Consider the following 27,004-nt stretch of genomic DNA (forward strand, 5'->3'; position numbering starts at 1 on the left):
GAAATCAGGAATATATGCTACAACTTGATAAGGAGAAGGGCAGTCCCCAGAGAAGGAACGAGATGTATCAGAAGATAAAGAGCATGTTTCGGGAGAAGCAGCCCTCCGTGCAGCTGTTGCTTGGTCCCTGGACATGGAAAGGAAGGTGTCCCTGTCGTTTTAGAGAATAAGGAAGCAAAGTTTCTCCCCATCCCAAAAATTGAGAGGGAGCAACGTGTATGCGGAAGAGAGCCTCAGAAAACCCACATTCTTAAGTTCAATTAGAAAGACAGACCAGTGCGAAGGGGGTCCCTAACGTGCACCGGAGTGTTGAGTATGGAGGGGTTCGTAGTAAGCTGTAGAATTCTTCCCCTTCTCACTCCCCAAGTGTCTTTACAGGACAGCCAGATTTGATGGGGTTCAAGTCTCCTGTTTCACCCCATAAAGATGACAGGAGTATGGATTTGGGTTCAAGTCTATTTGCTTGCTTGAGAAATGAAGTTGTTCAGAGGGAGCCGTTGTTTTACAAAGTCACCAGCCATTTCCTCTGGAGAACTCTGGGTCCATCCGTGCTGCTTCCATTGTGCCTGCTTGCCTGTATCCAAAATACCCAGGAGCATTCAGTTTGTCCTCCGAGAGGCAGGCAAGCAGCCATTTTCTCTAGGCTTCCTTATTTAGCATTGGAGATGGTTTTAAATAGGCAGGTGGTTGTTGCCATGGTTACCTCCATTACACCAGCAGCTAAACTTAGGAAGGGCCACAAGGGAGAGGAAAAAAAAAAACCTGATACCCAGGATTTGAAAATGTAAACCATATTATCAAACAAAGCTTCATTTTACTGGGATGAACTTAAGTTCTTCAAAGAGTGGTTGCTGCTTGGCTGCAAGCCTTTAGCATTAATGCCTAAGACTGGCCCCTCAGGGATAACCTTGATGCTAAATATAGGTAGAGAGTTGTAATTGGTCTGTTTGTTTTGTTTGTTTTCAACAAGAGAGGGCTAGTTCAGGAAACCTGAACTTTCTTTCACATTGCTAGTCAGCGTGGGGGCTATTCTAGTCAATCTTAACCCAGGGCTCCAAAGGTTTCAGGGGTTCTGAGAACATTTTGAAATTGTACCAAAAATAATACTCTGTGTGTGTGTGTGTGTGTGTGTGTGTGTGTGTGTGTGTGTGTGTGTGTGTGTGTGGTTCTAAGGTCTGTAAATCCTAAAAGGCATCAAATTATGATTCAATTGTTGAGGTCTCTTAATGCTTCCCCCCATTGATCTGTCTATACTAGTTGTTGCCAGAGAAAGTAGTAGTTTTTAAAAGCCAAGTGTTCTCTCCTATGGAATAACTCTGTTAATGGAACAAAAGCCAGACCCAAGGAGGTGGTGGGTCTGGCTATCTCAACCAAGTTAGGCTACTGCTACCGCCTGGTCATTGTTCCCGATTTGGCAATGTTATGAAAATTATCGTATCATTGTCAGCATACGGGCACAGAGTTTTAGCTCTACTGAAATTCTAATATGTTGGAAAGTGTTCTAGTGTGAGACATGATCACTGACTTTAAGAAATTCATACTCCAGCCAGGCATGGTGGCACACACCTTTAATCCCAGCACTGGAGAAGCATAGGCAGGTGGATCACTGTGAGTTTGTAGCGAGTCTGATCTATGAGTTCCAGAACAGCCAGGGCTCTGTAAAATAAAAGGAAAGAAATTCACAGTCTAGCAAAGAAGGGAAAATAATCCTCATTTTTTTTTTTTACGAAATTGTTTTTGTACAAAAGGAATTTACACTTAGTAAGCCATGGGCCATGCAGGTAGCAGTTGAGTGCATTAGAGCACCTTATCATCACTCCTCGAAGCTCATTCACAAGCAGACTATGGTTTGAGTGTGGAATCCAAAACAACTAAGATGTACAATTCATCCTGAGCTCCTGCTAGATGCCAAGTTGTTAACTAGTTATTTTATAATACATTAAACCTTACAACTTTAAGTGTTGGCATTCTTGAATCATGACTCTACGTGACAAGGAAACAACCTGGGAGAAAGTGACAGACTACCTTTCAAGCAGTGAGCTTGATTCTAAATTACCTATAAACTCCAGAGTTCAAGGCCCACTGCCTCTCCAAGGGCTCGTTTGCATAGATCAGTGTTCTAGTGTTTCCTCCTGGGGGCTTTACACATGATCCCATTCAGTGTTCATTATAGCAGATAAGGGGGAGTGCTCATGTTCCCATTTTAGAGACAAAGAAACCAAGACTAAGGATGATGGTGGCATTCTTGTTGACTTAGGAAGTACAGGGACATCACTCCTTTTGATCTCGTATAATTTTTCTCCCTACTCTACTGTCCACAGCAAGGAGCAGGACTGGTTCTGGGCTTTGGCCCTGGGCAAAATTAAAACATGCAGTCCCTTGTTCAAAAACTATTAAGAAGTTTGTGAGCAAGCATTAAACTAAGCCCAGATCCGTCCTAAGTGCAGGGCCTGGAAAGACTACACAGCTATCAAGCCTCTGAGGTGACCATGGCAAGAGAGTTGAATTTATTAAAAGGCACATTTGTCCAGATTACAGAGTAGACAATTTACAAAAGAGGAAAGAAGGTTTGAGCTCAGGAGGAGAGGAATTCTCAGTTTTTTAAAGGGGGTCAGTGTTTATAGAAAAGAGGACCCTGGCTCGATCCTCTCAGTAGGTAACTACAGTCCTCACCACGTTTCCAGACTGTCTGGGAAGTTCTGTGTGTCTGAAATCCATTCCTTAAAGCCACCCAATGTCATTGTCACAGTGAGCATGCAGAAAGAGTCTCACCGTGGAGTTGTTTATTGGTGCTTGGGAACTCTGAGCACTGGGGGAATGTGTTGCAGAAACCTGTTGAGTGTCATCCACTTGAGCATGTCCCTCAGCGACTGAGACTGAAGCCACAAGTTACTTCCTGTCAGGCCCTTCAAAGGGCTCACACCAGTGCTGCCCGTAGTTGACCACCTTTCCTAAAAGCTCTCTGGTCGTTAGCAGGCTCTGAAGTATCAGCTTCCCAGGACCAAGGAGCTGATGAGGGGTTCCCAGAAACCTTCATGTAGCTCGAGTCTGTAAACGGTTAGAACATACATTGCAAAGAACTAAGTAGATATTTATAGAAAGAGGCAACAGGGCTTAGCCTAAGCTGGCACCAAAATTTGGCTCTGCTGCTTACTGGCTGTGTGACCTTGGGCAAGTAAGTTAATCTCTTTAATCCTTTGCTTCCTCCCTTGAAAGTCTAGCAGGGTTGCTAGAAGCATTGGTGAAGTATGTCTATGGTGCATAGCTAGAGTTCGACAATATTTTCTGTTAAACATCACTGACTGGCAAGCATGAGGACTAGGCATTGTCTTAAATCACCAATAAGCACTGACAACAAACATGTATCTTTGATGGAGTACCAAGTAAGATACGCTTCTCATGCAATCTTTATTATATAGACAGGATCCTTAAACTGAGAAGTTGGGGGAAAACTAAAGGTTGTATCAAATCTGACCACTGGGGAGATAATATTAATTAAGCAGGGTTGGCTTGAGTTGGATTGAGTCCTCCTGGATTAAAGCTATGGAGAAAATTCCTTCCGCTGGAGCCATGAGGCAGAGTTTGGGGTCTGAGTACCAGAGGTTCTAAGGCTAAAAGCTGAAGGCTGGGTTAAGGTAGAGGAGAGTCAAGACTCCAAGAACACGGTAGTGGGAGGAGCAGGGTGGGAGAGAGTGAGGGGAGGATGCAGGACAGGTGCCAGATGCTCCAGGGATGCTTAGTGCTCGCCAGCTGGGGCCATGGAGAACACAGCTGGGGGAGAGGCAGGTGGCCCAGGCAGTCGGATACTGGAAGTGTGCCCACTGTCATGGACGATGCTCACTCTCCTCCCTGCCACCTCTCACCTTCCCTCCTCCCCAAACAAAGCACTAATTTTGAAAGTGCAAGGGCCACCTCTCTTGATTACCTGCAACACACCCAGCATCTGCACCACTTACTTAACAAACTCCTTTATCTAAAAATGATGAGTCATTCTTTCAGGAAGCCTGTGAATATCCCGCAGTAGATGGTTGGCTCTAACAGCAGCAAACATGAGTTCAAATTCCTGGCAGTTAGAGTCCAGTGCCCTAAACTGGGTTTCGTCTCCTCCTCAATATTCAGTATCTCGAGAGAGGTACTCAAACTGTCTGCTCCTGCTTCCTCTGATACATAAAATGTTGTTTTCAAATTGAGATCTGGGAAAGCCCCTCATGAAGTTGGTTATAATGTCTTCTATTTTTATTCTTACTCCTGTGGATATTTTTGTAAAGGAAATGAAACCCTTATGCTTCGTCCATCGTTAAAGCCAGCCATGGCCAACTGGGTCTTTTTCTAACCAAATCCCTCAGGTGACCTTTCTGGTACTTCTCCATTTCACGTCCAAGGACCCTGAGATACACTGAGCCATTCAAACTCCCTGTCTCCCCCAATGCAAGGTCAACAGACTGGCAGCATGTATCCCAGTCAGAGGTCTTGATTCCTCCTTGCCATGTAACCTAACATAGCCCCAGCTCTGAGGTTAGAGCACCAACACCCTCAGCATTGTTATGCCTGCTGCAAACCCATGGCCTTAGGGGTGTATCCTGAGAACTCAATAGAGGAGTGCATTTGAAGTGCTTACCGTGGAGTCTGGCACAGCAGCAGCAGCTGTTCCTTTTGGAACCATCGTCACTACCAAGGTAGACCCTGTACACAGGAAGGTCAGGTTAGCTGACTCAGGACCTTTGATTCACTGAGGTAGGTGGGTAGGTGTCTGGTGGTCATACAGTGAGTCATCAGCTGGAAACATTTGGCACATGCTTTATCTTGATTTAAATCAATATCTTCAACAAAATATCAACCTACTTTCATCATACACTTTAGTAGTTCATCATACAGTGTTTATGTGGTATATTGGGTTATTAGTGCAAATCATTTGGAAAGCAAACAACAGCTAAGGGGAAAACAGCTGTTGGTCAAAAATACTTGAAACATGTTGACGCATTTTGATGGCTAGCTTGACAGACGTACGAAACTCAAGTGATACCTACAGAGTTGAGTGAACTACTTTCTAAATGTTCTCCTTTAGACAAGCCGTTCAAGCTCACTTTAGAAAAATAAATCACGTCATCCCCCATCCCAGGGAATCTGATGCTCTCAGCATCTACTTCCTCTCAGCCTTTTCCCTGTGCAGTTTTGTTTCCTCAGGACCACACTGTATATACTGATTTAAAGCATTATTACAGTAGCAATAAACGTTATCTCAGAAGCATTTATAGACTATGCAAGGAAAATTATGAAAAGCAGCTGATCAAAGTAAGTTTATCCAAAGTGGGGATTTGATTAATATTTTTCAATTAAAAAACTGCAATGTTTTGTTGGGTCGATGTGAGAGCTTTAGAGATATTATGCAAGTCCCTTTGCAATTGAAGTAATCCTCTGGCATGCTGTGTAGCTCTTCTGTGAAGGATAACTAAAAGCTGAAAAGATCTTAATTCTCTCAGTTCCAGGCCCTGTACATGATTTTGCTGTGTAGGACCTATTTCTGTTTGGTTCAGTGGGGGCAGTAAGGGGTTGCTCTCTAAACCGCACAGTGGTCAACTTTTTGAGTAGAGTGACCATGAGATCACATAATAAGTATTCAGAAGATGGTCTGCCATCACCTGTGCAGGACTCTGAAACACACTGCTTTAACTGACACGGTTGCTCAAGTATAAGACAAATGTTGTCAACTCATTTTACAGAGACATCTGAAGGTCAGAAACAGTACCACACTAATAGTGAATAGGGGAAGGTTCCCAAGACCTACTAGTCAAGGGGGAAGAGGGAGGTACCCAGGACCTAGTCAAGGGGAAGAGGGGAAGGTACCCAGGACCTAGTCAAGGGGAAGAGGGGAAGGTACCTAGGACCTAGTCAAGGGGAGAGGGGAAGGTACCCAGGACCTAGTCAAGGGGAGAGGGGAAGGTACCCAGGACCTAGTCAAGGGGAAGAGGGGAAGGTACCCAGGACCTAGTCAAGGGGAAGAGGGGAAGGTACCCAGGACCTAGTCAAGGGGAAGAGGGGAAGGTACCCAGGACCTAGTCAAAGGGAAGAGGGGAAGGTACCCAGGACCTAGTCAAGGGGAAGAGGGGGAGGTACTCAGGGCCTACTGGTCGAGGAGTAGGGTGGGGGTGTTATGCATTAAAACCAGGCCTGTCTGACTTCACAGCCTTGTATGTCTGACCATTCTTCTATGATGCTGTGTGCCCAGTTTGCCAGTGTAGCCAGACAAGAAAAGAAGCAGCCAAAAAAAAAAAAAAAAAAAAGCCCAGAGAAGCCACAGAGCAAACTTAAGGACTGCATGAAAACCATAACCAAACCACACTCAGTTCCCTAGAGAGGACCATCAGGTGCATTGGGAATGGGCTTCAGGGACAGGATTCACAACAGGAAACTCTCCATCTCAGCTCAAGAGACAAAGGGGAGGGCAGAAGGAGGGTTTGCTATTTGGGGTAGGAGGACCAAAATTTTGGTGTAGAGCCATACCAAAGCCTGAAACGAGATAGAGAAAAGTGGCGGAATCACTTGCAAGAATTCCCAAAAGCAGAACGCTTGATTCATCTGTGATGAGAAACACATTACCCTCTTGTCAGGCCAGGGGTATGTCCCCTGCACCATCTAGCCACATCAGATGGGAGTCTCTGCCCAACACACGAGGTCTGCCTGGGGTGTCATGGCCAAGACCTCTCACATCTCGTCCTGCTTAACTCCCAGTGGTACTAAGTTGTCCCTTCAACCCATCCTGCTGCCCTCCCCCTCAGCTCCCCGCCTAAAGCCGCTCATTTGTCTCCTTGATACATGGTTATTATCCTGGAGTCACCGCACCAGGAGTCTCCTGCCAGAACCCACGTTCCATTTCATACTCTTTCCACACAGTTCCTTCTCCCCACGCATCAGTGCCTCCTCCTTGTTGGCACACTCTGTCTCTCACCTTCCTATATTCCTGCCCTCTTCCTCGTCTCCTCAGGGAGCATGACTTCTCATGTGGCCTAACCATAACCCACTGTTTCAAAGGACTGCCCTAGTGTCCCAAGTGTGCCCTCCCTGACTAGCCCCAGCCCTAGCCACCATATGTGCACTTGGTTTTGTCTTAGAACCCATCTAGAAAGCTTGTGACACATTTCCCCCCACTTTCATTGTCTTCTTTAATGTATATAGTTTGTTTCTTGGGGACTAAACTGCTCATTGCACCAACTCATTTAGCCATTGTCAGCTCGGACTGGCCTCACCTTATTCGGGACCCACTGAACTTAAACTGGAAAGGTAGCATGTTCCTCACTCAGCCAAAATGCGTTGGGTGACCATTAATATTTTGTGATAGTTAGTATCATTCTAGGGCAGGAAAGATGATCTGCTATGTCCTCTTCTTGCCTGGACCCCTGGAGGGGCCATACCAACTATATCTTGTGTCCTAGGGCTGCTGCAAAAACTGACATCTGTAAGTGGCTTGAAATACCAGGGATTTACTCTCTGAAATCTGAGATCTAGGTATCGCCGAAGTTAGTTTCTCCACTAGAGAGGATGTGTTCCATGACTCTTCCCCTTCTGCTAGTTGCCAGAACCCCTTGGCAGTCCCTGGCTTATAGAAACACCCTTCTGGTCTTCTTCCTTGATTGTCATAAGCACACTTCCTGTGGCCTCTAGCTTTCTGTCCAAATAGTCTACATCTTTGTTTTATTTATTTATTTATTATGAATACAACATACTGCCTCCATCTATGTCTGCAAGCCAGAAGAGGGCACCAGATCTCATTACAGATGGTTGTAAGCCACTATGTGGTTGCTGGGAATTGAACTCAAGACCTCTGGAAGAGCAGCCAGTGCACTTAACCTCTGAGCCATCTCTCCAGCCCCCTAAATAGCCTACTTATAACATCACCAGTCACTTAATCTAAGATAAGCTCATCATCCCATCGCCAAGATCCTGTTTCCAAATAAGGTTTGGAAACATTATGAGGAGAGTTAGGACTTCAATAAGGACTCATTGCATCATGAGGAAACTTAGGACTTCAGTATATCCTTTATTCATTGTGAACCACAGCGCCAACCCTCTCCGAAACCCTCACAGTCAAGAAAGAAAATTACACAAATCATGATGAACTTTGTTTTAACAGGAGGTTAGGAACACTGGAGTGACAAGAGCAATTAGCTTGAAAAATGAGGCTAGGCTTCAAAAAGGTCAGGAGGGAGCATTCAGGATAGAAATGAGACCTCAGCAAGCAGAGACGAGGTCAGGAAAGGTAGGAGGAGGGAAACAGCCCAAGCAGACAGCAAGTATGAGAACATCCTGGGTACCAAAGTGAAGGCAAGAAACTACATAGGAGAAGGAAATCATGTGGGAGGCAGCTCCAGAGAGCTCGGTGTCTGCACAGGCATTTGCACTGTATCTACAAGGTGGGTAAAGGGACAGAAAGTATACTCAGTCGAAAAATGAATGGACTGATGACTTACTCTCAAGGTTTACAGATTAAAATTTGCAAGCCTTCTATAGCTCTGCACATACAGATGGCCCTAACTGGGCTCAGTGAGTTGTAGAACATGGAGAGGAGGTGAATTTTGGAGGGGGCTGTGATATGGATATCTGCAAGAGAAGACTGGAGAGAATATGATCAAAATGCATGTATACATACGTGAAATTCAAAGAATAAATAAAAATATATTTTAAAATGCAAGGCTCCGGGGCTGGAGAGATGGCCTAGAGGATAAGAGCACTTCCTGCTCTTCCAGAGGTTCTGAGTTCAATTCCCAACAACCACATGGTGGCTCACAACCATCTGTTATGAGATCTGGTGCCCTCTCTAGCCTGCAGTTATACATGTAAGCAGAACACTGTATACACGATAAATAAATAAATCTTTTTTTTAATGCAAGGCTCCTAGAAACACTGTGACTTGTAAGCATTGAGCCTTGCTCGTGTCTAAGTAATGTGAGATTGACATAAGGCACAAATGGAGAGAGGAGGGAGGAGAATGATGAGAACACCCAACTTTGCTAATCTGTGGGAGTTGGTAGTTACCAGGGCTAGAAAAACATGAAAACCACACACAGGACTTCCTCTCCAATCTTGAACTTTAAACTTTGTGTTTGGCCATGGAAGTAGAAGATCATATTAGGAGTGAGACCTATATATCATTCTTCTTCACCAACACAATTTCAGACTTTTACGTGCAGAAGCCAACTTAGGTGGCTTTTAGATGGTGTGTGTGCATGTGCGTGTGTATGTATGTTTAGCCCTGGAGAAGAAAAGAATGTCAAGATTCACTAGTCATCTGTCTGTTGTACTTGACTAGCTAGAACTTGGAGAATTGTCATTCATTTCAAAGGATTCTTGCCATATAGCAGAGTTCATCTTTATATTTAGAGCTTATTTGATTAGTGCATTTAGTCTAACTTGTTTAAGTTATTCACAGTTGCACTTATTTTGTTAAAAAGAAATTGAAATGCAAAATGAAAAGGTAATAGATGTTCTTAAAGAGTCAAGTGATTTAGTTTCATTCTTCATTTAAATAAACATTTCTTAAATAAAAAATTTAACACTCTTACTACTTGACCAAAGGAAATTTTGGAAGCAGCCTCTCCTTCCTTTGCATCAGGAAAATTAGTAATACTTCAGTGAAATAAGTTGTCTATCAAGAAATTTTGAGGGAACTGCTTTACAACTCTGCTATCAGGCCATGTGGCCCCGATGTGAATAAAGACAGGAAACCCTGAATTTTTTTGGATTCAACATGCCAGGAGCTGAGTCTTGGCCATCACTTTACCTCTTCTGTCCTGTGACCCATTGGAAAGTGACACACTTTTCTGACTCTTAGTGTCTGGGTGTATAAAACAGAAATTACAACTATTTCACAAGGTGTATAGAGAAATTAGACTAGATCGATATATACATTTGAAATAATTACTATCGTTTACTGTAGGAGTCAGCAAGGAGGCCATTATAGCCACATGTCTATAGATTCTTTGGAAATGATAGGACTATAATGTTAATGCATTGTGCTGTGGCTCTTGTCTGTGTAGCCTTAGTTTTGGACAAGATTTTAGGCCCCAGCCTCTTTTGTGGCATAAGCGTCCTCTCCGTTAACACTCTGTAGAGTGTCATTAGAGCTCTACTTTGAAGCCTGTAGGAGTGTTTAAATTCTGGTGTTGGGGGGAAGGGGACGTCCCATCACTTCACTTTTTACAAAGAAAGCACTCCCGGTCTTCTAATGCCCTTCAATAAAAGAAGAGCTCTCCTAACCCCAAGAATGCACTTCATAGCCTCCAACTGTTGAAGTGTTGGAGACTTACGCAGTCACTGATGTTTGTATTGACTGAACACACACTTGAGCAGAGATTCCTCACTCTCCAGTAACAAGACGTTTTCTATTCTATTCAGTAGAGAACGCCTTTCATCTTGAGAGTGGGCCTTTTTGGAAAGTATTTTAAAGTGCCAATCAAGCCAAGTATCTTACATTGCCTTTGAACTCAATGTGCCGAGAGTACATTGGCAGGCTCCGGGTCTGGGCTACCAGAGGGGACAAGGTAATAAGAAGGTAGTGGATAAATTAAAATCTCAAACTATTGATTTCAGTGAAGTTGTCATTGGAGCTGTCAATATAATGTTCCAGTTAGCTGGGTTCTTGCTTTCCTCTTCCTAATCTCTGAACTTGGGGAGAAGAATGGCCAATGCTCATAATCAAGAGCTGGGGTGAAAGTAAAAGAAACTGAGTTGTTGGCCTAGGTCATGATTTAACTCACGATCATAATCCTCACCCCCCATCTCACTGCTAAGTGTGGGCAGGGGGTTGGGATGGTCAGTGGAGAAAGCCAGACTCAGAACAAGCAAAGAAGGCATTTTCAAGTGGCCCCTGGGATTTCTAGGAGGAAACTGCAAAGGCCAATATAAAAGGGCCTCATATCCAAATGCCTGCAGAGGTCAGGGAGCTGACATCAATGAGACACACAGGTAGGTATGAGGCTTCAAGGAGTGGTGGGGACGGCAGCAAACTGGAGAACATAAGAGATGATGTAAGGCAAGCAACCTATACCCAGCTTCAGCCAACTGTTGTCAGAACAGCAAACCTGGTACTCATTTCCCAACAACAAAAAAGTGGATTCCAGTGTGTGCATGTGTGTGTATATGTATGTATGTATGTATTATGTATGCATGGTTTTCTAATTTTGAAAACCACTCTGCAAGTATACTCCCAGACTTGTGAGATCCTGCTCCATCATGTTGATACCCAGGAGTAATAATGTAAAACTGTGATGGAAACCAATGGTTTGTTTTTCTTGCTTGACTTGGTCTACAAATTATTAATGCTGCTGATGTGAATGAGTCTCCCAGCAACAGAGGATGAACATTTGAGAAATCAGTACGTTTGCAATGACAAAATGTTCCAAGATACCATAAAAGACATGATCCCAAAAGAAAGGGGCCTGGATAGTCAGAAGACCTAAAGTCAAAGTCTGATTCTGAAATACATGCCAAGTGGAAGAGAGAAAAATCTGCAGTCCCTGTTTGGGGGTAAAGAGTAAGAGCATGAGGCTCTAGCAAGGAGGGACTCCCCAAAAGTAAAGGGCAGGACAGGGAACAAAGTCATCTTGAACTTAGACCAACAGTGAGCTCCTATGACTGCCTCCTCCACAGTAAGCAGTATCAGCTGATATAAACTCCAGGATGTACAAGGAAATTAGCAAGAGGATAGAGGAGGTATGATTCAGTGATTGAATATACTTAGGAAAATCTAAAAGGAATATTTCTTTATTGTGCAATCTCTGAGAGATTTAATATGGGCTCAGCCTACTGAAAATATGCAGAAGCAGAACATATTGTAGGTGAGGTGGCCACTTGCTCTGCAGCCAGACTGAAGGTGACTGCTGTTCTGCACCATGGATTCTGACACTGGCATGAGAGGCTCTGGCAAGAATCAGGAGTTTATCCCATAATCCAAGAGGGATGTTTATGGCCAGGGACTCTGAAGGCCAAGCAGGAGGGGCTTAACGATGAGATTTAAGGGGATAAAGGGTAGAGCATTCGATTGAAACCCTAAAACCGCAGCCCACCAAGGACAGCAGGTGTGAGCTAGAAATAAGGAGCATGGCAGAGAGAGTGTGCCAAACAATCCACCCAGGGAAGTGACAGGACAGACCGTGGAGACCCACAGCTGAGACAGGTCTGCATGCTGCCAGTGCGAGGGGCAAACTGAAGAAGTCCTTGCAGGAACAGGGTGGGGTACAGCACACCACCCTGCAACAGTCCTGCATAGTGGCAAGAGGTGGCAAGCTTGGGTAAATCGCAGTCACTGAAACAAGTGTTAGGAACACATACTCAAGCATAAGAAGCCACAAACATCAGAGTAGAAGCAAGGCAGGGAGCATATGGTTGAGATTTCAGAAGGATGGAATGAAAGGAGTTCTGCTGGCAGTATCTAGTACACACAGGGTTCCCAGGCATTCAAGGTGCTGGCTGATGCTTTTCTATGTAAGTTTTGGGTGTTCTTTTTTTTTTTTAAACTGACACAGGAAGGAGATGGAATGGGGGAAGGGAGGGAGTATTTGTCTAAGCATCTGCCCATATGGTGAATTTTCTGCTTATCTTGAAGACAATTTCATAACTCGAGAGGTAGAGGAAACAAAACTGCTTTTCTTGGATCTTCTGTGACCAGGAGGCATCCGGCTGTGATGGAATGGAAGACTAGGGAACTTAGCTGGAGGTTTAACAACCCACCTGGTGTTCTGGGTCAGCAAAAGAAAGACATACAATACACACCAAAGCATATCGCCTCCCACCCTTGTCGCCTCTCCTAATTTTCACTTTCTTGCCAACCTCTCCGGCTCAGGCTCCAGGGTCACCGCCAAGGACTTCAGGTTAACAGAGTTTTCGTATTTCTTTCCCAGAAAATTAAGGAAAGCAAAGATACCCAGTCCAAACTGGTCAAGCGAGACATGCCACATGTATCCTGAGTTGTAACACAACACTCATGAGGCTGCCAACCCCACTTTGTATGTGACAGCAGTGTTTACTTTGGCTCTGTGTATATAGCATGTAACCATATGTGTAGTGTCAGTTTCCCCCAGCAACCCCTCTAAGACAGGTAATGCATTCCCAACTCAAAGACGAAGAAACTAAATGACAAGCTCAATGGCTTGCTCAAAGCCACAGAGCATGAGAATGTCTGAAGGATGACTTGAACCAGAGGCTACTTCAGCTCAGCCAACCTGTCTCCAAACCCAGACATTGCGCTCTGGGTAACTGGCGGCTTAGCTGACTGTTTCGGGTTAGTATGGGAACCCAGTCTCAACATAACCCTGTTTCTATGGGTGACATACACTTGGAATGACAAACAACTGGCTTAAGAAAGGAACTTTGGTAACCCGACCTATCAGAGTCATGTTCAGAGAGGCTGGGGGGCGGGGGATGTGGGGAGCTGACATATCCAACCCACATTCTGACTCCATGTCGTCATCTCATCAGCCGTGCCTCTCCCAAGGAACAGTGTCAGACCCCTTTACAAACTGCCATAGTGACACCCCCACGGAAGACAGGGGTAAGAGTCAAATGAGGGATCCTTCATGGATAAGGCACGCAGGACACATTTGATAAATGGGAGCTAAGACTGTTTCCAACGGCTGGGGTCAGGTTGAGCCAGGGAAGGGGGAAGGCTCTGCTGTCTGTTCAGAGGGGCCTCCTGGTAAGCTATTGAAGAGTGGAAATGTGGACCTGTGTCTCAGCTTTGCCTAGGCACCTCCAGAAAATTCTACGTTATAGCCCTGGTTGGTCAGAAGCCAGGAAATGGCTTCTTCAGCCTGAGGCTCGGTGTCAGCCAACACCCGCCTTCTCTGGCCTTCAGGGCTTAAGTTCCAATAAGCTGTCCTCGCCTACGTGTCTTAACTGTCCCCAGTCACCTTCAGGTTCCGGCTTCAAGGGCTGATGAATGGGTCAACGCTGGAGAGAACAGCTAAGTGCAGGACCTTACATCCACATTCCTCTGTCACTTTTCCCTATGGCTTCTTTCCCTCCCAGCCAGGGTTCCTTCTGTCCCAGTATAGCCAGTGGGCCTGGAAGGAGGAAAGATTGCTAAGAAGCAGGCACATTTCCTAAGAGATTCTTGCTTGTTGCCACTGTTCTGTTTGTCTGTAGGAGGTAGGAAAAGAGGTAGGAGCCGTTTGCTGGTGGCGAGCACAGGTATTGACACCTCAGAACTCAGGATCCTAACAACAGGGCACCCACCTAGGCTATCTCCCAGAGGTCTGTCTGTGGGCCCCCGAGAGTGAGAGTGCTGGTGTGTCCATCACAATGACAGGTATCTTTGCAGGCTGTTAGGACATCAGGGACAGTGTCCTGAGCATGTTGGGTAACCATGGACTGGAAGTCTCAAAGAAGCTTACTTTTATTTATTTTATTTATTTATTTATTTATTTATTTGAGACAGGGTTTCTTTGTGTAGCCCTGGCTGTCCTGGAACTTGCTCTGTAGAACAGGATGGCTTGAACTCAGAGATTCACCTACCTCTGCCTCCTGAGTGCTGGGACTCAAGGCGTGCGCCACCCCTGCCAGGCTCTTTCTGCCTTTAAATGGGTTCCAGAGATTGAATTCTGGTTGTCAGGCTTGCATGGCCAGTACCCTTACCCACTGACCTCAGACACACAGCCATCCTTCTGTCTCAGCTTCCCAAGTGCTGTGATTATGATTATGTATCACAATTTTTTACTTAAAGAATCCGTTTCATGGGCTGTGTCTGCGCATGGCCCTATGTGGTACACTGGAAGAATTTAATATTTCAGACTTGTTGAGGCTTTATCCTGATGGGATACCCTCTGGAGAAGATGTGGTCAGAGGCCACACAGATTTCGAGAGAGCCTGTCAAAGAAGAATGTGTCCTTAGTCCACAAACACAAGATGTCTCTAGTGGGAGAGGAGAGCCACTAGTAGGAAGCTGTAATTCTTTGGGGTTCAGACTTAGTCTTGAAAGGGAAAACGATTCTCCAGCATGCATCATGAATAACATAATCCAGAGATAGATATTGGAGTTCAAGCTGAAGATCAGATAAGCAAAGCAGCCAGGCCACCAGAGAGCTCTTACCGTTACCAAGGCTGGAAGGGGGATCCTATCCTCAATGTGACTGATGACTAATTGCCAAGTGAGTCCTGAATGTCCTGCTCTTATCTTATATATCTCCCTAGTGCTGGGATTAAAGGTGTGAGCTCTGTTTCTCTTTTAGACTGATTCATTCTCATGTAACCCTGAATGGCCTTGAACTCACAGAGATCCATCTGCCTCTGTCTCCTGAGTCCTGGGATTAAAGGTGTGTGCCACCACTGCCCAGCTTCTATGATTGTGGCTAACTTTGCTTTCTGATATTCAGTGGTTTTATTAGATCATAAACAATATGTCACCACACCAGTATAAGGTTATGGGTTTGGCATCTTAGTTCTTTTGGCCAAGTGCAGTAGAAAGCAAAGACTAATGAGGGGGCCAAGACCACTCTGATGAGTACCCACAGAACCCCAAGAGAACACAGCCAGACCATCTTGAGATTGGATCCTATGAGGCACAAACATGACTGAGGACTAGGGGTCACTTGCTCTTATGAGTTTGGCTGTGTATTCCATTCTCTCGTATGCCTCTGAGGCATATTAGTGGGATCCAGAAAGAGTAAAGTGGTAAGGAATACGGATTCCAGGTCAGAAGTGGGCATTTACATCCCAACTGTCTACCCCCAGCTGTATCATCAAAGACTAACTCAGTTTCCTAATGACGTAAACAGGATGCTTAGAATAGAACTGCCATCCAGACCGGGTAGAATTGAACCACCATGAGACCAGACCAGATATGGAGTATTGGCTCTGCACATGCCCTTTAGCTATTAAAGAATACACAGTTTCTAACCATATCCACTATTCTCCATGGACACCATACTCAGTAAGATCTCTGCCATCAAGAAATCCTTCTAAGTTGTAATTCATTTTTCCATTCTTATTCAACATCCACTTACCATTCATTCAGTATCTCTTGATACCAAGCATAACACTTTAATTGTTCTAATTCCATTCCATATTTTTATTAATAATTTGTTTTCTTAGTTTTACCCTCATCCCTTTCTTCCCTTCAAATCCCCCCATATGCTCCTCCTTTCTGTATTTCAAATTTATAGCTTCCTTTCACTCCATATTTTTAAAAGATTCAACCCACAAGTTATCTTATGTGGTCTTTATTATGATTAAATGTACAAATAACTCTTCTACATTAAGAAATGTCAGCCAGGCATTGGTGGTACATGCCTTTAGCACTGGGGTAGCACTCAGGAGGCAGAGGCAGGTGGATATCTGTGAGTTTGAGGCCAGCCTGGTCTACAGAACAAGTTCCAGGACCAGGTTCCAAAGCAATACAGAGAAACCCTGTCTTAAAAAAAAACAAGAAAGAAAGAAGAGAGAGAGAGGAAGAAAGACATTTCAACAGTGGGTAGGGTGTGGTTGCCAGCACCTTTAATCCCAGAACTTCCAAGGCAGGTGGATCTCTGAAGGCTGAGACCAACCTAATTTGTATTGAGTTCCAGTCTAGTCAGGGCTACATAGAGACACCCTGTCTCAGAAGGAAGGAAGGAAGGAAGGAAGGAAGGAAGGAGGGAGGGAAGGAGGAAGGGAGGGAGGGAGGGAGGGAGGGAGGGACGGAGGGAGGGAGGGAGGGAAGGAAGGAGGAAAAAAAAAAGACCTTTTGACAGTAATTCATCCCTTTTTACACTTTGGAAAGTCCTTAGAACTAGTGGTTCCTTGGCTGGGAATACTTGAATTTCAAAGACCATTTAACTGTCAACTGTCATCTGTGATATTTGCCTGTAAAATTCTGTGCATGTAAGACATAAGAAGTGTCTTGATTTCACAGGTCATTAGGATTCCACACTTACATAGTAACACGTGTGTTAAGCAAGTTTCTCCATTATTAACCGTTTTTCATGGACACATTCTTGGACGTGCCCATCTTTGCCCTCCCTTCACAGATGTCCACTCCTTCCTGGTCTCTGGCCGCCAGTCTTCTCATCATTCATCCCCTATGTCTTTCTGAGTGCCACGAACACAGTCTTGTCCCGAGTATGGAACAAAGCCAGGGAATACCTTGCTCCTTGAAGCTGAAATACACTGAGCCAACACAAATCTGCTGGCAGGCATAGCAGGCACAAAAGTCCCATTCAGGGCACAAAACCAGCTATTTATAAAGCCCCTTCCTGATTGCTGGGTGTTCTCTTTCCCTTGGACCAAAAGGGTCACTGCTGCCTCTTGGAAAAGATTATTCCTTTCACAGCTCCGTGACCAAGGGTCACTGAGTGCCCCGTTCTGTGAGCAGCAAGAAAAGGGGACAGCATGCAGGGTGGATTAGATGTGGTGACAAGCTCTCTGATGGTCAAGGGCAGCTGAGGATGCCAGTGACACAGATGGCCTCTGCCACACCTGTGAGGTGACAGTCATGGGCTTGTGGGGATTGACATTCTGGCCCGACATAAACCCATCTGCCATTGCTCTTCTTGGTTTTGTTTTTTTGAGTTTTTCCTTCCTAACTCTTCACATAAATTTTGGTTAACATGATTACTAGAATTTCAAAGGCACTTAGAGTTTAATTATGTCGAATATCCTCAGGTAATATCTCAGAACATCCATCATTCATTGTAATTCAGCTGTGGCTATCTGTGCCTTTTCTATGTTTCTGATTTGCTAGGTTGCCATTTATTTTAATGACCTGATCTTAGTTTATTATTTTAGTAGAAGTAGCAAAAACAGCTGCTCAGGAAACTCAATGTCTTAGTTATCTTTCTATTGCAGTGCTAAGATACCATGACCAAGGCAACGTATAAAGGAAAGTGTTTAATTTGGCCTCATGGTTCCAGAGGGCTAGAGTCCGTGACCACCATGGTGGGGATCATGGCAGCAGACAGGAGGCAGGCATGAAAGGGAGCTAACTGGGAGTGGCAGGGACTTTTGAAACCTCAAATCTCATTCCCAGTGACACACCTTCTCCAACAAGGCCATACGTCCCAGTCCTTTCCAAGAGTACCACCAACTGGGGACCATGCGTTCAAATATATATTAGCCTATAGGAGCCACTCATTCAAAACACCACATTGGACATCATTCCTTTTTTTCATTGAGCTAAACTCTGAAACGTACGGAACATACATTAACGTACAGAAACGACCTGTTGGCTAGGCATAGTTTTTCCAATACAGAACTCCCTCTTGTGGGCAGCATCTCTTCTACCGGGCCTCCCAACCCAATGCTGACCGACACAGAAGGCCCAATGAGCTATTTCAGTCATGAGCTACTCAGGGAACCTGGCTATCAAAGTCTAACCCACAAGAAGGGATGCCGTAAGTTCAAGGGTTCTATTTCTAGATATAACTGTGGTGTTCTCTGTGAAGACTTCTAAGCCCAAAGAAATTTTTCATGTTTTGACTTTTGATGACTTCAAAGGCCTGTTGCCCTAAAACCTTCCTTGATTCCCAGAAAAGAGGCACCAGGAACACGGGGTTGTTGAGGGAGCTGAACATGCTGCTTTTCTAGTGCAGATGGGCAGCAGCTAGCTGAGTTTACCTGTGGGTTCTTCTTGAAAACAGGCTATTCATAGCTGTCAAGATGATAGCTGATCCAGCCCTGCATTGCTGACAACATAAAAGAACATTTTTAATTAGTCTCCTATCCTCCCCCTTCATCTGTCAAATGAAAAGATACAACTCATGTGTCATTGATGCTATTTTCCTATAAACTGAAGGGACTCAGGCAACCAGAATCAAAGTCAATGATGTGTCAATCTTGTCTATCACATGGCTAAGAAAATCCTGGAGTCCAAAGGAGGGCCTGAGGCTTCAAGAATGGGTCAACCTGGGGCGATCATAACCTGAGACTAGGAGCCTCATGGTCCTGGAGATCAGCCCTAGGGCATGGTTAAGGATTAGTCACCTCCAGCTGCAAGGTTAATTTGAGAGGGAGGGAAACAGTGGCCAAAGAAAACTCAGGAAGAGAGATGCAGAAAACATGTTCCAACAGTCATTAAAATGTTGTTAGTTTTCTCTTCTTCAAAATATATTGGCCACCTGGGGGGAGAAATTCTCCTGCCCTTACCTCTAAAGCCAAAAAGGAACAAGTCTTCCAGTAACTGTGTCTCTTGGCAATAAGGAAGGCCACTTGTTGATCACTGACTATGCATTAGACCTCTGACCAGGGCTTCACACTTGCCACAGAAGCTTCACAACTTCTTTGGGTAGACAATAATGTTTCTACTTTGCAGTAGAATGAGGATTCGAAGAACTTAAATAATTGTCAAAATAAGACCTGAACCCCAATCTCTGAGCCCCCAAATGCTATGGTCCATACAGCGGAGGATGAAGCAGACAAGCAGACAGATCAGGGCTACATTGAACAACAGAAGCCTCCAACGGGATTTAGGAGTGATGTGGCTTGGGAGGCGTGTCCAAAAGAGAGGGAACAGCAGTGTCCAGGTTCTCTGGTTGAAAGAGAAGGGACTGTGAGTCTCTTGCCTAAAACTATGGTCCACCATGCCGCTCTCACCTCCTACCAAAGGCTTTGAAGAGGGGCTGGCTGTGATGGCTAAGGGAAAGGCAGAAAGGGCGTGACAGAGGAGAATCCAATCTTTGAATCCTCTTGCAGAATGAACAATCGCTGCTCTCTGAGACTCTTCTAAGAATTTAAGCAATTTTACATGAAGGATGTTTACAAGAGGAGTTGGAGAGATACCTCAGGGGTTAAGAGCACTGGCTCACTGGCTGCTTTTGTAGCAGAGCGAGGTTGTCTCCAGAGCCCATGTGGCAGCTCACAGTCATCTGCAACCCCAGTTCCAGGGGGTTCAATGCCCTCTTCTGAACTTTTCAGACCCTGCGTGTGCATGGTGCACAAACATATGTACAGGGAAACTAGTCATACACATAAAATCCAAAATAGAAAAGTAAAATATTTAGCAGACTGCAAAACCAAGGGGCTGTGGGTATAGAACGCATTTACTCCCAAATGCCTGCATTAACAGAGGACAGAATCTGTAAGATTTTTAAGCACAAGAGTGTCCTATGGGCCAGTAGGCCAATGTCACTCTTGGACATACAAAAGCTCAGTGAGAACACAAAGCTGCTCCTTGTTGGTGTGTGGCCCATGGTAGGTATCAATGTGTCTTCAATACATTTGGATGGATGGAAAGATGGACACATGGGCCAAAATCAAAATCCTTTAGTTATAATGAAGACTAGCCCCAAGAAAACTGACCTCCTGCATCCTGGTCTTGGGAAACCAGCCCTAATATGCCATGCTGCCCTGATGCTGCTTCTCACTCTTCAGGACCAGCTCTGCCAATCCTGCCTCCTACAGCCTCTGATTCTATTTGACATCACTTCACTGCCATTGCTCAGGCCTCGGGCAGTTCTATTCTGGACTCCTACACCACATCGAAACTACTCTCCGAGCATCCAGTCTGCATTTTTAAAGTGCTTCTGGAGCAAGCATGAGGACCCAAGTTCAGATCCCCAGCACCCACACAAGGGAGGAAGAGACTGACTGATGCCTGGCACTTACTGACAGTTAGTCTGGCCAAAATAGTGAACTCCAGATTTAGTGAGAGTCCCTGTCTCAAGACATAGGTGGAGGACAATAGAGGAAGAGTCCTGACATCACTTTCTGGCCTCCATACATACTGCACACACACACACACAACCTGCACATACACATGCATACACTCACACAAACATGTATATAAACCATACACATTCCAGACCCCTACAAGAGATCAGGTCATTACTGTCACCATCCTGCCGTCATTCCTTCACAAAGATGGCCTGTGACTCCCTGTGCGCTTCATGATCAAGCCCACATACTGGCATGTCCAGCCTGCTCTCCTGCGGCTAGCTGGCACCCCATCCCACCCCTACTTGAGGTCCGTGTTCCACTGGCACGTGCCCTGGCCCATTTCCTGGGGTTATGGTTTGGATGAGGTTTTTCTTCACCACAACTCCATTTGAGGCTTGGTTCCAGTGTAGCAAGGTTGAGAGGCAGCAGGGCCCTTGAGGCAACCTTGGATCATAAGGGACCTGCCATCATGAAGTGTAGCTTGCCCAAGAAGGAGTTTGTTTCTCTAAGCCCAGCTTCCTTGGGTGGACTTTGCTTCCTCTCTGCACACACCTGCTTCTCCTTTTTGCTTCTTAGCCATGCTGTGGCAAAACACGAGGCCTTTAGCTGATCCAGTGCCCCATTCTTGGACCTCAAGCTAAACAAACCTCTTTTCTTTATAAGCTGACCAACTCTAGGAGCTTTGTTTAGCAATGGAAGTGAGACGAAGATCCCTGGGCTTCCTCCTCTGCCTAGAGTGGTGGGCCTTTCCTTATCTTCTCTGCTTCCTTGCATTCTTCTGAACCCAACTGAACATCGCCCTACCCTAAGGACACTTGTCCTGACTGCTTCTGAGCCCATTAAGAACTGAGTGTCTTTCCTTCTGTATGCCCTAGTGCTCAGCCCATCACAGCCTCCTTCCGTGTCCTCTTGACAAGGTGCCTGCTTCATGAAATTCTGTATTTTGTTCTTTGTTGTATGTCACACATCCCCCCTAGTCTGTAACATGAATGTGTGTTATATTAATATTTTTAGGTTTTTATTTGTAGAAATTTATTTATACCGTGGTATGTGGAAAAAAAACAAAGAGAACAACTTTTAGAACAGCATGCAAATCCCAGGAATCGAACTTAGGTCATTAGCCCTGGTGGCAAGCACCTTCACCCACTGACCCATGGCTCCAACCCCATATTGCTATTTTGTTTCATATCAAACATGCAGTTCAGCTTCTCAGAGTATATTTGTCATCATATCATGTCTTTGACCAACCACATGACCAATCCCTAACTAGGGATTAGGATGTGATCTATGACTCTTTAAAAAAATGTATTAAATTAGATATGAGGGGAACAAATTTTTAGCCAAAAGTCAAAACGCATGATCTAACAAATATGACTGAGTATTTTCCTCCACACTGCATATAAATACATAAAGCCTACAGCTATACAGCCAGGCAGGTCTGTCATTTTTGCCTTACTGTGTTATCCGACTGTGAAACAGCAACGGCTAAGAGTGAGTAGCGTCACTCACTCAGTCTTCTCCACTGTCCTGAGAAGCAGATCACTCTCACTCGCTGTTTTACAGGAGAGGAGAGTGAGATTTAAAGAGATTAAACATCCTGCCAAAGGCCACACAGCTATCTGTGGATGGGTAACCCAGTCGGTCCTCTCATTCTGCTGACCTAGTCGCGACCTCCTAACCTTGTTAGATCATCAAAAGAGCCACTTTGGGGCAAAAATAGCCATGGCTTCCGGAAATTTTTATTAAAACTCTAAATCTCCAGGCAATAACTTTCAGAAGTCATGATTCAGACCAGCAGTGATGCCTGAAAATAGGCTCGCAGGATGGGCAAGCCTCTCGCTACAGGGCTGCTAGTACTGCTGGGAAGGGATGCAGGGCCCTGGTGTTCAGAACCACCTGTGTTTTCCCCTTACCTGGTCGCCAGCCATCACTGCCAGCTGAAAGGCGCTGTCCTGCCTTTCCTCTGGGGAGTCCTCTCCTGCAGGTTCAAATAGTTCCATATTTGTCAACCGTTTTCATAGCATCTGGAGTACTGGCCCTGTCCACTGGCCATAAGCATAATGATCATCTGGACACCCATACAAGTACATGCTCCTGGACTCCGCTCCACAGCTGTCAGAGTCTACAAATCGAATGCTGGCAACAGCCTTTCAAACAGGGAATTCTGAAGGATGCCGGTACCTGAGAACCAGAGGTGGCACCCCAGTTCTCCACCAGCCACACCAACAGCTTGTTAGAGAAAGGGAAGCCAAGGGCTCCATCATGAACGAACAACCCAGAATCTCCTGTGAACAAGATACGTGGATGGGATACACATGCCCGTTTCTGGGCACAGAAACAGTAATGTGGGGCAGTGCCGCATCCTCGGGTGTTTCCCACTGTAGCGGGCATAGGAATTGAAAAGACGTATGCGACTCAGTTGAGGTACAGGCGAGAATGCCTGCTGGAACGCGGGGCTCAGCCTGCCCCAGACCTCACATGCTGCCCAGGGATCGAAAAAGCGGTGACTCAACGCAAGCCCGTGCAGTGGCCCAGCTGGTGGGCACTGACCTAGAGTACTCCCGACACGTCTCAGGGTGTTTATGAAGCACAACGACCTACGCTTTCCCCTACGTGTCGTCTGTTTATTCCCACACACATCAAGAGGGAAAGGCAGCTGCCCAACAAACTGGATCTTAGAAATCGTCATAGGGTAGAAGAATGCAGTTCCAGGTGAACTACTGGAGAGACGCGGAAAGCGTGGCGGGTGGGCCGATGAGTCACCTGGGAAGAAGCAAGAGCCCCCTTCCTGTGGAGAGTATACTTTCCCCCTGGCCCACAGAGCTGAGGATTAGCAAGCGTCGAGGAGGCTTCCTCTGTCTTGAGTGCCAAGAAGAATGTCATTTTGTTTAATCCTTCCCTAGCAAAGGCTGTCTCAGCCAGCCCCTGCTAGTGGAGTGACAGTTGGGGCGGAAGGAATGGAGTAGCAAAGGGACACTTCCTGCTGAGACTGTCTGAGCAAGCCAGAGTGCAGGGACCCCACTTGACTCTGAAAGCCCCCCATTCATAAGCACCTCAATGATTGATTTTAATTCCTCTCTGTCTCCTAAAGAAAGCGCTGAAAATCTGTAATGCTCAGACAGGCAAGCGCCTACTTTGAAGCAAATCATCTCTGAAGAGGGGCTAAGTGGCCTTCACACATACACCTGGGAAGCCGGTGGCCACGGCTCCCAAGCAACCCACCCTTACTCCCTCCCTTTCCAAATCTGTATGAATTTTGTCACACTGCTTCCTCTAAACAGAAACCAGACAGCTGTCATGTACTGGGTCTGGGTTAGTGTGGAGTTTCCCTCATCTCTCCTAAGACTGTGAGTCTTGAGTCTGGAAAGGCTGTGTGGTGTTTGTACCCTAACCATGCCCAGAAGGAAGCTCTACACTGATCATGAGCAGGGATACCTCAGGCTGGCTTCCACAGGAAGGCTCCTTGATGCAGTTCCATAGAGTAGCATGGTTTTCCTGCCCCCCCCCCCCCCCCGGAACCTCAGGAACCAGCCAGCAGTTCTCCCAGAGTTGTGATGCCCAAGCCATGAGCAACATGTTGATACATTTTCTATTCCTTGATAATCCGATTGACAAGTGTTGCAGAGTAAGACTGGGGAACTTGGAGCTTGGGCCACAGGATCCAAAGAGCAAAGTTTTTTTTTTTTCCCCAGGACCAGTTCAAGTACACAATGTTGATTGAAAATGTCTCTCTGCTTCATGATCCAGGATGAAGAACAAGCTGTGGTATTTTGAATTTGGTACCTCGGAGACCTTTGCAGCCACCTGTAAGAAACTCCATGACCACATAGAGCTGGAGGTAAGTCTAGTCTATCGTGTAGACCATCCTGTCCCCAGATATCTATACGACCTCATTTAGAGGGCTTCGGTTGTTGGTGAATTCCTTCTTAACCCAAGCAAGTGAATCTTGGGGCTCTGGGATCCTTATAGGGTAGTCACTCTGACCCTCAGCCGTGAGTCCCACTTACTCGTGGGCTGAGAGTTGACCAGAGCATCCTCCATCTCACCTGCCTCAAAGGGCAGACTGGCAGGTGCCCAGAAGCGTCCTGTGGGTGTGTAGCCTGCACATAGTCACAAAGCTCCCTGTGACCTGAAGAGCCCTTTGGTCACCATCTTGAAACTGAATATTTTTTTAACAAAGAGCTGTGCGTTTTCAGTTTGAACTGGGCCCCACAATGACGAGGCTCACGCTGTCGTTGGCTGTGCTTTTCCTCACGACTTACAGCACTTGTAGCGGCCTGCCTCAGCCAGTTTGCCCTTGCCTGCTTCACGAGCTCGCCTGCTTCCTGCCCGCTTTTGCAGCACTGACCTCCTGAAGTCTTCTAGCTGACTTCCAGGGGCATGTCTCTGGCCTATTAGAGACCAGATTTCTATGCACACCTGCTGTCTTCACTCGCTGGGCCTCTGCCCGTGGATTCTTTGCTAATAACCCCAGCTTCTCCTGGAATTCAGGCCTGCAGTCTGCTTTGCACTTAAGAAAAACATATTCAGGCAGGAAATCTGCTACCATATCCCCCAGTCCTGGAAAAAAAATCAGGTCTAGAAGCTGCTGTGAGCCATAAGCCTCTGTTGAGGCCTGGCCACCCCTCTGATAGGAGGATTAAGCCTGTGGCAGAGTGGGAAGGCCCTGCCACTCCCTGCTGGAAGGGAGGCTGTGCCCACGGTCACGGGGAGTGTTCACAAACACAGCCAGAGGTTCCACAATGCTGTCTCTACTTGACTCATCTGCAGGCCTCTCCTTTTTGGTTGCTGGGTTACTGACACCATGGTGGGAGGCACCTTCCTGCCTGCCAGCTTGGCTACAGGGCACAGAGGTCCAAAGACCAAGAACCTGTGTCTCCAAGTGATAAATGGCTGAGGCTACCTAGACCTGGGAGAAGCAGAGCAGCCGGCCCTCCTCATTTATACATAAAGGCACTGCCTGGGAGCTAAAGCTGAAGGAGCTGAGAGTGGCAAACAGATCTGTGTGCATTCTTCCTCCTGGCACCACCCTCTGTTGGGGGCTCTTTAAATATACGGCTAGTGAGGGACAGCCCTGCCTAACCACGGCCAGCTGCGGACACACAGCGAGTCCTTGTTCTCCCTGCAGCTGGCCTTGACACTGTGCCCAGAATACAGCAGCTCAGCTCCCCTGCCTCTTTGGACCGCCCCACTGGCTCCAGGCTGGCCATGCCTGATGGTCCCCTTGGGGTCCAGAATGCGAGCGGCACCTCCTCAACCACACTGGGAATTGGTGGCCTGGTGGCAAATGGCGGTAGCGTGTCGGGAGTGGATGGGCTGTCAGGCTGTGGCTTGTTGAGAGCTTTGCGAAGCACTTCCTGTTTTCCTTGTCTCTTCATAATAACTGTTTTTAGCATTTATTCATGAGAGTACGCTTCGGGAGTCGGGGCTAGGTTGTCATGTGACAGTGGGTTGGCAGTGGATTAGGACAGGCACCATTTCTGCATCCAGAGGACAGTGGGTAGTCCCAGGTGGTATGATCAAGAGGAGACTCTGAAAGACAGAGGGTGGGGCAGGTGAGTGACAGGTGTTAGAAGGCAGGGGAGCATCAGGGGGAACATGGAAGAGAAGCCGGTGAGCGGCCTTCTATGTGTGCCTGCTACAACGGACAATAGCACAGCCGAGGTCAGCCAACCTGGGAAGACGCCATTAAGACACTACCTCCCTTCATTGCTTCTAAAACCACAATAGCATAGAAATGCAAGCTGAGCCCTGGAGGGTTAGAAGAGTGAAGAGAAAGGAGGGGAAAGTTAAAAGGGGACAGAAAAACTCAGCTTCAACTGCGGGCCGTAACATGTCAGAGTTTGACATGACAACCCAGGGAGACAAGCAATATTACATCTCTTAAATAAGGCTCCGATGCACCCAGTAACTCGACCAAGAGTCCTTTGCCTGAACTAGGAAGGGAAGATCCCAGGTGTTCTGGAGTGAGTTAGCTTGGAAACTAGCAAGCAAATTTATGCAGCAAGTGTTAAAACTCAGCAAATCCTCTGACCTCAGTGCAGTCTCTTCCTCCTTCCTGCTCTGTGTGTGTTTATGTACATGTGTACATGTACACATATGTCTCTGTGTATATGTACATATGTGCATACATGTGTATGCATTTGTGCAAATATGTGTATATTGTGTGCATATATGGTGTACAGTATATATTTGTATATGCATATATTTGTATGTGTGTGGATGTAGGTATATATGTGTGCACAGGTGTGATGTATCTGTGTGCATGTGTGTGTATGTTTGTATGTGTGTATTTGTGTGTGAGCACTTGTGCATGCACACTGAACTGTAAACTTTGCCTCAGCTCAGGCAACCATACCACCCCGGCCACGAGTGCTAGACACAGTCT

At 46.1% G+C, this 27,004-nt stretch overlaps 1 protein-coding gene across 6 annotated transcripts in view; it reads left to right on the forward strand.

The window, feature by feature from the left end:
- Nucleotides 1-27,004, forward strand: part of Dgkg (diacylglycerol kinase gamma) — a 200,697-nt gene that overhangs the window by 117,520 nt on the left and 56,173 nt on the right. For all 6 annotated transcript variants that reach the window (XM_040751044.1, XM_040751046.1, XM_040751045.1 and 3 more), the window contains one exon: nt 24,364-24,454. In XM_040751044.1, the coding sequence (XP_040606978.1) occupies nt 24,364-24,454 (91 nt within the window). The remainder of the gene's footprint in view (nt 1-24,363; nt 24,455-27,004) is intronic.

This window comes from Mesocricetus auratus, unplaced genomic scaffold, assembly GCF_017639785.1.
Source record: "Mesocricetus auratus isolate SY011 unplaced genomic scaffold, BCM_Maur_2.0 Super-Scaffold_100008, whole genome shotgun sequence".
NCBI classification, from domain to species: Eukaryota; Metazoa; Chordata; class Mammalia; order Rodentia; family Cricetidae; genus Mesocricetus; species Mesocricetus auratus.